This window comes from Limulus polyphemus, unplaced genomic scaffold, assembly GCF_000517525.1.
Source record: "Limulus polyphemus unplaced genomic scaffold, Limulus_polyphemus-2.1.2 Scaffold2510, whole genome shotgun sequence".
Taxonomy (NCBI): domain Eukaryota; kingdom Metazoa; phylum Arthropoda; class Merostomata; order Xiphosura; family Limulidae; genus Limulus; species Limulus polyphemus.
The window spans coordinates 96,819-107,074 of record NW_013668120.1 but is presented as its reverse complement, the minus strand read 5'-3'; the positions used below and the strand labels follow the sequence as shown (position 1 = coordinate 107,074).

Here is a 10,256-nt window from a genome sequence, read left to right as displayed (position 1 = left end):
TTGACCGTCACATTATAAACGCCCCCACGGCTGAAAGGTGTGACGAGGATTCGAACCCGCGACCTTTAGATTGCGAGTTGGGCCAAATTAATTAGAACAATTTCTTTGTTTACAGTTAAGCACAAATCTACACAATGGGCTATCTGTGCTCTGCCCACTACGGGTATCGAAACCAGATTTCTAGCGTTGTAAGTCCGCAGATACACCTCTGTGCCACTGGGTGGCTTGATGGAAAGTAGCTTTCTGTTCCTAGCTGCTGCTCAAGTAAGCTACCGTTTAAGCTTCTACATATGTGTATATATATATATACATATATATAATATGCTCATTTATTTTTTTTATGAAAACTAAAGCTATTAAATCATAAGCATTACTTTGTTTTGCAAATATTTATTACATCTACCGATTTTTCTACCACAATTTTTTCCCAGCGGTATACTACATCGACGAAGATTGTTTAACACGATATAACATGATAATTCAATTTTAACATCGTCAACTATACGTTATTAACAAATACATAGAATACAGTTTTCACAGCATCCTTCCCTATTGCTGTATTGTAAAAGTGTTTTAGCATCATTATTGTTTCATGCAGAGTGAAAAAACTAGTCAAATGTAGAGCAAAAAATATCCTATATGCCGCCTCTCTTTCTCTATAATGGTCGCTTGCACCATGCATGCATCAAAAACTTTATTTCTAAAAGCCTCCCTTGTATTAAATAAAATCGCAAGATTTTTATGTTAAAGCATGTGTGAAGTAATTGTTAGTTTTGTATGTTATACATAAGCTTATATCGCTAAAAACCTGGATTCGATACCAGTGATTGGCACAGCACAGATAGCCCATTGTCTACCTTCGTGATTCGCTGTAAAAAAAGAAAAGAAAAAGATTAACAAATATGCTAATATTTACGATGTTTGAATTAAAAAAATCGCTCCCTATATAACCAGGCTGTCATAGAGAACAGGAAAGAAACCTAAACCTATAACTGAACAAATATCTGTCCGGCATGACCAGGTAGTTAGGGCACTCGACTCGCAATCTGAGGGTCGCGGGTTCAAATCTCCGCCACACCAAACATACTCGCTCTTTCAGCCGTGGGGGCGTTATAATGTTACGGTCAATCCTACTATTCGTTAGTAAAAGAATTGGCGGTGGGTGGTGATGACTAGCTGCCTTCCCTCTAGTTTTATACTGCTAAATTAGGGACGGCTAGCGCAGATACCCCCTCGTGTAGCTTTGCGCGAAATTCAAAAAACAAACAAACAAGTAGCCGAAATATATAGTAAACAACAGAAAAATCGTAACTACAAATAACCTATATAATGCATTTCTCAGAATTAAAAAAAAGAACACAAAAAATATTTACAATTGTTACCATATTTCTTTTCTTCGAATTTTATGCGACATTTGCTGAAGTTTGAACTAACATCACGTAAGTACACAAGTTATTCGACCACAGTGTGTCAGTCAGAACCGGTAGGAACCGGTGTGAGTAGTACAATTCCTGCGAAAAGGCCATCCTTTTTTTTTTTAATTTGTAAAATGATGACGTCAAGATGTTTTAAAATTGAATAAGTATAGGTAGTGCGTCAGAATTACATCTGTATTACAAAACAACAGCACAATACAAAACCTAAATTGCAATTACTCTTAAGAGCTTTTGATCAAAGGTAAGCTAATTATAGGGATCCAAATTACAAAATGACTTCAAAATTAATTAGAATAATTTCTTTGTTTACAGTTAAGCACAAATCTACACAATGGGCTATCTGCCCATTACGGGTATCGAAACCAGATTTCTAGCGTTGTAAGTCCGCAGACACACCGCTGTGCCACTGGGTGTCAATGAGAACAAGCCTGATTAGAAATAATTAACTGTTATAATTCTACACACTTAAAATCTATAATCTACAAGTCCACAGTTGAGCTCCATCATTAAAGTTAGTAACTACTTTTTCCGCTGTAATTGTGTAAATTGTAAAATAAATAATATATCGCGATATTCGGACAGCTTAGGACCGTGTTTTTTATGTTTGTCCTAAATCTATTCAGTAAGCTAAAGAATTCGAAACATTAAACTAGAGTGATTGTTATTTAAAAAATATTAAATATTATTTTACACACTGCATCGCCCCCTGGTGGCACAGTGGAAAGAATGAGGACTTATATTGCTGTAAGTCGTGTTTCGATACCAGCGGTGGGCAAAGCACGGATAGCTCATTGTGTGGCTTTATGTTCCAGAAAGTCATTGAAAATTGCTTTGTTCTAGTTCCTTTGTTTCTTTGTTCTCTATAATAGATAATGTTTAATTTGTTAGAGAGGAGATTGCAATAATATATAGAATCCAGGTTCTAAAGGATTGGAACTATAATATCCTTAGTGGCCGAGTTTGACGTTGACTACATGTAATAGCTGATCAATGCTGTGAGAGAGAAAAGGTCATCACGAGGTGGCATTGTACACTGGATAAAGAAAGCGGGTTTAGCTGTTGAATTCAATCGCCCTTTCTTTAGCCAGTTTCTGCTAGGAGATCGTCAAGTGAAAATGTCTTTCACTTCAAGAACAACATCTTTTGGATCTACGGAGATTAATCCTGAAGGAGAAAAAGATGTGGAGCTATCTGATACTTATCAGAAAATTGGTTTTACCTGAAAATTCCACACGTGTATTACCTTCATAGCTACTGTGTAATAGCAAGTGTGAAAACGTATATAAGAAGTAAATCAAGAAGTGACCAATTATTTCATAATTATTAACTCTACGTTCTTTTTGAACTAAGATAAGTGAAAGAAAAATGAAAATGATATTTTTTTAATTTTGTATTTGAATTCAATGAAAAATTAACCAAGGTTGCAATTAAACTATCAGCAGAAATTAGAATCATTGCCCTGATTTAATTAATAATTTAATTCAAATACAATATTTAATTATTCATTATTGTCAAATTCCTTTCTGCCTTTTCTCTCCTTCATTAACACACTTTGGTGGTCAAATTCTATTCTGTCTTTTCTCTCCTTTATATACACAGTTTGGTAGTCAAATTCTATTCTGTCTTTTCTCTCCTTTATATACACACTTTGTTGGTCAAATTCCACTCTGCCTTATCTTTTCTTTATAAACACAATATGGTAGTCATAAAGGAGAGAAAAGGCAGAATAGAATTTGGCCATTAAACTGTGTTTATAAAGGAGAGAAAAGACAGAATAGAATTTCCACCAACCTGTGTATTCATAAAGGAGAGAAAAGGCAGAATAGAATTTGGCCATTAAACTGTGTTTATAAAGGAGAGAAAAGACAGAATAGAATTTAAACACAGTTTAATGGCCAAATTCTATTCTGACTTTTCTCTCCTTTATATACACAGTTTAATGGCCAAATTTCATTCTGTCTTTTCTCTCCTTTATAAACACAGTTTAATGGCCAAATTCTATTCTGCCTTTTCTCTCCTTTATAAATACAGTTTAATGGCCAAATTCTATTCTGACTTTTCTTTCCTTCATAAATAGTTTGGTGGTCAACGCTACACATAGGTATTTCTGTATATACCTGTCCTTAATTTTAACTAACAAACAAGGGAAAAGGAAGTTGGGCAACAGCGCCCACCACCAATTCATGGGTTACTCTTTTTGTGATCAAATTGTGGAATGTTATCGTATGTATTATAGCACACCGATGGCTCTAACACACGGAGTGCTTTTTTACGGAAGCCTGTTGTTTTCTTAGTTCAAAGCTATAGAATGGGCAATCTGCACTCGTCCGCCTCGAAGAATCGAACTCTGGATCTTAGCTTTGTATCTCCGTAAACTTACCGTTAATCCACCGGGGAGATGTTTGGGGGAAAAAGAGGGCGTGAAACACGAATCCTCTGCTTCACAGCGTAAGTACTGTTGCGTCGGCGAGGTCACGTGACTAGTGTCACGCCACCTATTTTCTAGAAATATCTTGTTCCTTCGTGAATGCCCTAGCATTTACTAGATATATGTTTGTCTGGTATATATATAAGACGCTCACAACGTGACGGGACAATGTGTGTAGGTAGTGAGTATTGTTCACTATCAAACAATTGATCACATGTTCAGTGTAAGTTATAAGTCAGAATAAGTGTAGTTGACGTATAGTCTTAAGCCTAAATAACTGCAAGACGTGTGCAAAATAAATGAGTATTTAGTCCGCAGACAGATGAAGGGGGAGATTATAAGGGCGTTTTAGAAATACTACAACCAAAATAACGTGTAAAGCTAAGGTTTACGGCCGAAAATGTCGTGAACAGCAAGAAGTTCTCTACTAATGAAGTAGTATATCGCAATCTTTATAAGTAATTACAGTATATTTAATTATCTGGTTCATTTTTATTTCTAATTTTGTAGCTTGTTCTGATCGGAAGCTAGAAACAATCAGAAAATAAACTGATGGAACACAGATGATGTAATTTTACTAGTGCTACAACTAGGATGCAGGAGCGATATAGCCATGCACACAAAGGATGACAAGACCTGTTACAGCTAGAAGAAAGATTATCTTCAGCCAGTAACATACTTGAATCAGGCATACCTGAATGTAGAAACGTACGAAAGATCTGTTACAGCTAGAACGAAGGTAAACTCCAGTATACGTTGATCGCGTGCTTTGGCCTAATTTCAAATAATTGTCCGTACAGCTCAGACTTCTAATATTAGATTCCTTACGTTAGCTTGTATCTTACTCATATTCTACATGTTAAAAATATATCTCAGAAGGAAATTAAACATGTGATTTTTAGATATCTAGTCTTAGAAGATAAAGTTTATCCATTCAAAACGACAGATGTAAAAAATGTAATATCGGCTGTCCTACCTCGTTCTGCATTTTATCATGACCCACTTTAGTGGAAGGCAGTATTCTACAGCCACCAAAAAACCGACGCATGTTTAATTACAAGATTCTTCCTTAACTTTCTCGAAACATCATTGCCAGCACAATCGTGGTGTCAGTCTCACAGAATAAATCTAACGCTTTTTATTACTGTCAGTTTTGCAAGAAACGTTGATGGGCACGTAAGAAAGCGCAGGCCCAGATGAATGTTCCCATGGAAACGAAAAACGATAAACCAGCGTCAACACAAATACTCTGTGTGTGTTTGTGTGTGTGTGTTTGTTAGACAGGAGAACTGTCGCCAAACTTATCCTCTTAGGGTTAAGATGTTTTTCTTTATTTTGTTTCCTTTCGCAAACTATATTTATAATCCAACAAAAAATGTTTTTTTAATTGTAATATATTCGAGGTTCGTAGAATTTACTGCTCACATTCTCTTTGCATTCATTTTTTTGAGATTATAGCTTAAAGGTCTTTCCGGCCTTGGTTTACATTAGACAGATGACTTCACTTAGGGGCCTGCTTAATCGAACTCCGCAATTTCAGCTGTGGGCGCGTTATAAAAGTGACAGACAACACCATTATTCGATTAAAAGAACCGAGCAAATTCCTTATGGAGTCGGATGTTTCTGGCTGGCTGCCTCCCCTATGGTCATTAATTCAAAATTAGGGATGACCATACCTGAATCCCAAGGATCTACTGACCTGGCCACACAGGTCACGTGCGGACAAATCGCAGGTCAGGGCAGATTGAAAATTTCATATTTATTAACTAACATAAAAAGATAATCATCTTCTTTAAATAGAACTTTAAATTCAGTTTAATGTCAAATTAAAAATTCATCTTTATTTCCTTAGCATTGGAGGTTTATTTTGCTTTTTTTTTTACCAGTTTCCCGACTCTAAATCACTTGAATAGCCGAAACCTTCCTCAAGTTTAAATATTTAAAGGAAGTAGTCCAGTGGCGTAACTGAAAAAGATCCCTCCCCCCCCCCGCATAAAAAGTAATTGAGCCCCCTACATTTATTCTTCTTGTCGGCAATTCTTCGAGCCCCCCTTTTGGCTTGCCTTCCCTCCGCAACAATTGTGGGGGCATACTTATGTCACTGGTAAATATCCGGCTATGTAAAACTCAGACTTGTTTATTGCTGGATACTAGCTGGAGTACCGTCCCCTGGATGGAAGTTATGTAAATTCATGACTAATGAAAGGGGTTATCTTAGGACATGAAAAGTTGCTTCCCTTATATGTAATTGTAAACAAAAAACAAAAACGCCCATAAAAACCGCAAAACTGAAAGTTTATATGTATCTTCCTATGGACCCAATGAACCTACATTCCAAATTTGGTGAAGATCCATCCACACCCTGCGAAGTAGTTACATGGACATACAACAGACAGTACTATCATAGTTATATAGTAGTAGTTACATACAACAGACAGTACTATTATATTTATATAGAAGTAGTTATATACAACAGACACTACTGTTATATTTATATAGAAGTAGTTACATACAACAAACAGTACTATTATATTTATATAGAAGTAGTTACATACAACAGACAGTACTATTATAGTTATATAGAAGTAGTTACATACAACAGACACTACTATTATATTTATATAGAAGTAGTTACATACAACAGACAGTACTATTATAGTTATATAGAAGTAGTTACATACAACATACACTACTATTATATTTATATAGAAGTAGTTACATACAACAGACAGTACTATTATTTTTATAGAAGTAGTTACATGGACAGATAGTACTATTTGTCTGTTGTATGTAACTACTTCTATATAAATATGTGTATGTAACTACTTCCATATAAATATAACAGTACTGTCTGTTGTATGTAACTACTTCTATATAAATATAACAGTAGTGTATGTAACTACTTCCATATAAATATAATAGTACTGTCTGTTGTATGTAACTAATTCTATATAAATATAACAGTAGTATGTAACTACTTCTATATAAATATAATAGTACTGTCTGTTGTATGTAACTACAACAGACAGTACTATTATATTTATATGGAAGTAGTTACATACACTACTGTTATATTTATATAGAAGTAGTTACATACAACAGACAGTACTATTATATTTATATAGATATTATACTCTGTATATCTGGCAATAAACAAGTTTTAATTTTCTGACGTTTTCATTTCAGAATTTGTTAATTTTGGGACATTTACTTGTTTTTTATTGTCTTCCAAAAAGGCAGTATAACTTAATTCTTTTGATTATTATAGCTATTATTATTATTATAGCTTGTTTTTTATTGTCTTCCAAAAAGGCAGTATAACTTAATTCTTTTGATTATTATAGCTATTATTATTATTATAGCTTGTTTTTTATTGTCTTCCAAAAAGGCAGTATAACTTAATTCTTTTGATTATTATAGCTATTATTATTATTATAGCTTGTTTTTTATTGTCTTCCAAAAAGGCAGTATAGCTTAATTCTTTTGATTATTATAGTTACTGTTTAAATGTACGAATTAGAACGCATGCGTAAATACTTTAAAATCCTCACAAGGTGCACATGTCGTGGAGTCACTTAAATAAAACTATTTCTTTTTAGTTGTTTAGCTACATATTGGGCTATCCGTGCTGTGCTCACTACGAGTATCGAAACCCGATTTTTAGCGTTATAAGCCTTCGAAGTTACCACTGAACCACTGGGGTGCAGTTTTCAAAAAGATAGATCATGTAAAAATGGGACAACATTAAAACATTATATCGTGTCTAAACCTCCTACGCTTTATTTTCCTCCTAAGAAATATACTTAATAACGCATATAAAGAACTAGAGTCGATCTGCACCTTATTATTGGAGTGGCTCATCATAATGAAAGAACTGAAAGACGTGAAGCATATTTTTTAACATCGAGAAACATAAACTCTGTCGTAGTAATGCATGAAAAGCTAGGGTATACGAGAAAACCTGGTGACATATAATACAGGTGATAGATCTTAAACAGACTTATGAGATGATGGTGATTTCGTTATAATCTCTAAATTCGTTTTAATAGTTTTTAAAGCTCAAATTTTTTTTACACAAGTCACAAAAAGTCTCTCAAAAGGCATGTGTATTTACTACATAATATTTGGTTTGTTTGTTAAATTACTCATAAAACTACTCGAGGGCTATCTGCGTTTTAACCGTCTCTAATTTAGAAGTGATAGACAGCTATTCAACAACACCAACGAAAAGTGGGATTGACCCAAACATTATAACGCTCCCACGGCTGAAAGGGCTAGCATGTTCGATGACGGGATTCGAACTCGCGAGCTGCAGATTGCGAGTCGAGTGCCCCCTAACCACCAGGCTATAATTTTTAGGTGAATCCACACACATTAACTGTAATTTGTTATATATATATATGTATATACATGTATTAGGTCGGCAAAAATTAATGTCGCGTTTGGAACACTTTCGTTAACCACCACCCAAAAAGCGTACATCACCTATAATAGTTAAACGAACCGCCTAAACGTCACGTTAGTGTAGCCTATATAATATGTAAAGTTTAGTATACTCTAATCCCTTATAGTGATGGCACACGACGAGACACACATTCGCATGTAATGCTGTTTGAATACAAGAAGGGTTTGTTTGTTTGTAGTTAAGCACAATGCTACACAATAGGCTATCTGTGCTCTGCCCACCACGGGTATCGAAACCTGGATTCTAGCGTTGTAAGTCCGCAGACACACCGCTGTGCCACTGGGGGGCTACAAGAAGTGAAACAACGCCTGTGTAGCCACAAAGAATATCAAAGAAGTTTATGGAAATGTTTTGAACTTTTGTACGTGTCAACGATTGTTCAGCAAATTTCGTTCAGGTGACTTTAGTCTGAAAAATTGTGATGGCAGGGGCCGACATGTTGGAATTGATATTGATGCTCTGAAGACGCTTATTGAGTCTAATCCAAGGCAACACACTCGTGAAATGGCCTGAAATTGCATGTCTCTCATGAAGCAATACGTAAACATCTAAGGAATATGGAAAAACTCCATAAAGAAGGTGTTTGGGTGCCTCACGGACTCTCCGATGATCATCGTTTCCAACGTGTGAACGTTGCTTCATCTCTTCTGGCGCGTAATGCACGTGAACCATTTTTGAACAGAATCGTCACCGGTGATGAAAAATGGATTCTCTATGCGAATAATAAACGCCTAAAACAATGGCTCAGACCTAGACAAAAACCACTTCCGACCCCCAAACCTGGACTCCATCCGCAGAAAGTGATGCTGTGCATTTGGTTGGGACATCAAAGGAGTAATTCATTTCGAACTCCTCAATCGACAGCGAACTGTCAATGCAGAGATTTGTAGTCAGCAACTGGAACATTTAAATCAAGCCCTTCTTCAGAAACGCCCTTCACTCGTCAATCTGAAAGGTGTTCTTCTTCTCTACGACAATGCAAATCCACATGTGGCACGTTTGATGCAACACAAGATTATGTAGTTGGGAAGTTCTCCCCCGCCCGCCATATTCTCCAGATATGGCACCATCAGATTACCATCTTTTTCGTTCGCTGCAACACCATCTTAATGGGAAAACGTATGCAAATGTGGAAGGTGTTAAAGAGGACATCGACATGTTGCTTCAAAGCCAAGTGATTTCTTTAATCAAGGCATTAACAACCTGATTGTAAGATGGAAAAGCATCGTCGATAAGAATGGAGACTATTTCATTTAATAAATGTTTTGTTGTTCGGATTTTTTCATCTAAAATAAAGCGACATTAATTTATTGACGACCTAATACAAAGAGAAATCTATATACACAAACACATATGTATGATACATCGTTTTATTTAATATGTGATGTCACATCTGAGGTTTGTACTCGTTTGTTCAGCTAAGTTTTGTTCATACTTACTTTAAAGTAGTACTGATCCTTAAAACTGGGCAAAGTTACCCGCCGAGGAAACACTGTTAAATGTGGTAAATGCACACATTTACTAAAAGCTTACTACCATTTAAGTGCAGAAAAACTTTAACGACTATTTTCACAAAACTCAGTTTTCACGGGGGTCACCAATTTATAAGCATGATAACTTCACCATTAAAACCAATATCAGTATGAAATTTAGAGCACTTGTTGATATTACACTTATAACTTGAATATTTTTAAACTCAAAAATATTTACCAAAATTATTGTTGTGAGTCTAATTACCATTTTTATGAAGACAATAATTAAAATTAATTATCCATAGCTTGCAAAGTTTTTAATTCAAGCTGTGAGGATGTTCGCAAAGAGTACGTGTATCAGTTTTCACGTTTTTATCATTCCTAAGTATTGTGTGTTTGTTTTGGAATTTCGCGCAAAGCTACACGAGGGCTATCTGCGCTAGCCGTCCCTAATT

The 10,256-nt window shown here is 35.4% G+C and overlaps 1 protein-coding gene across 3 annotated transcripts in view; it reads right to left on the bottom strand.

The window, feature by feature from the left end:
- The window catches only part of LOC106467158 (protein ced-11-like), a 51,628-nt gene extending 46,666 nt beyond the window's left edge, over window positions 1-4,962 (bottom strand). For 2 of the 3 annotated variants that reach the window (XM_022395291.1, XM_022395292.1), the window contains exon 1: window positions 4,841-4,962. In XM_022395291.1, coding sequence (XP_022250999.1) covers window positions 4,841-4,912 — 72 coding nt within the window. In that variant the 5' untranslated portion in view covers window positions 4,913-4,962. Of the gene's footprint in view, window positions 1-1,373; window positions 1,453-4,840 lie in introns of those variants that run through there. The other variant, XM_022395293.1, reaches the window with a different exon arrangement.
- Window positions 4,963-10,256: the final 5,294 nt, after the last annotated feature.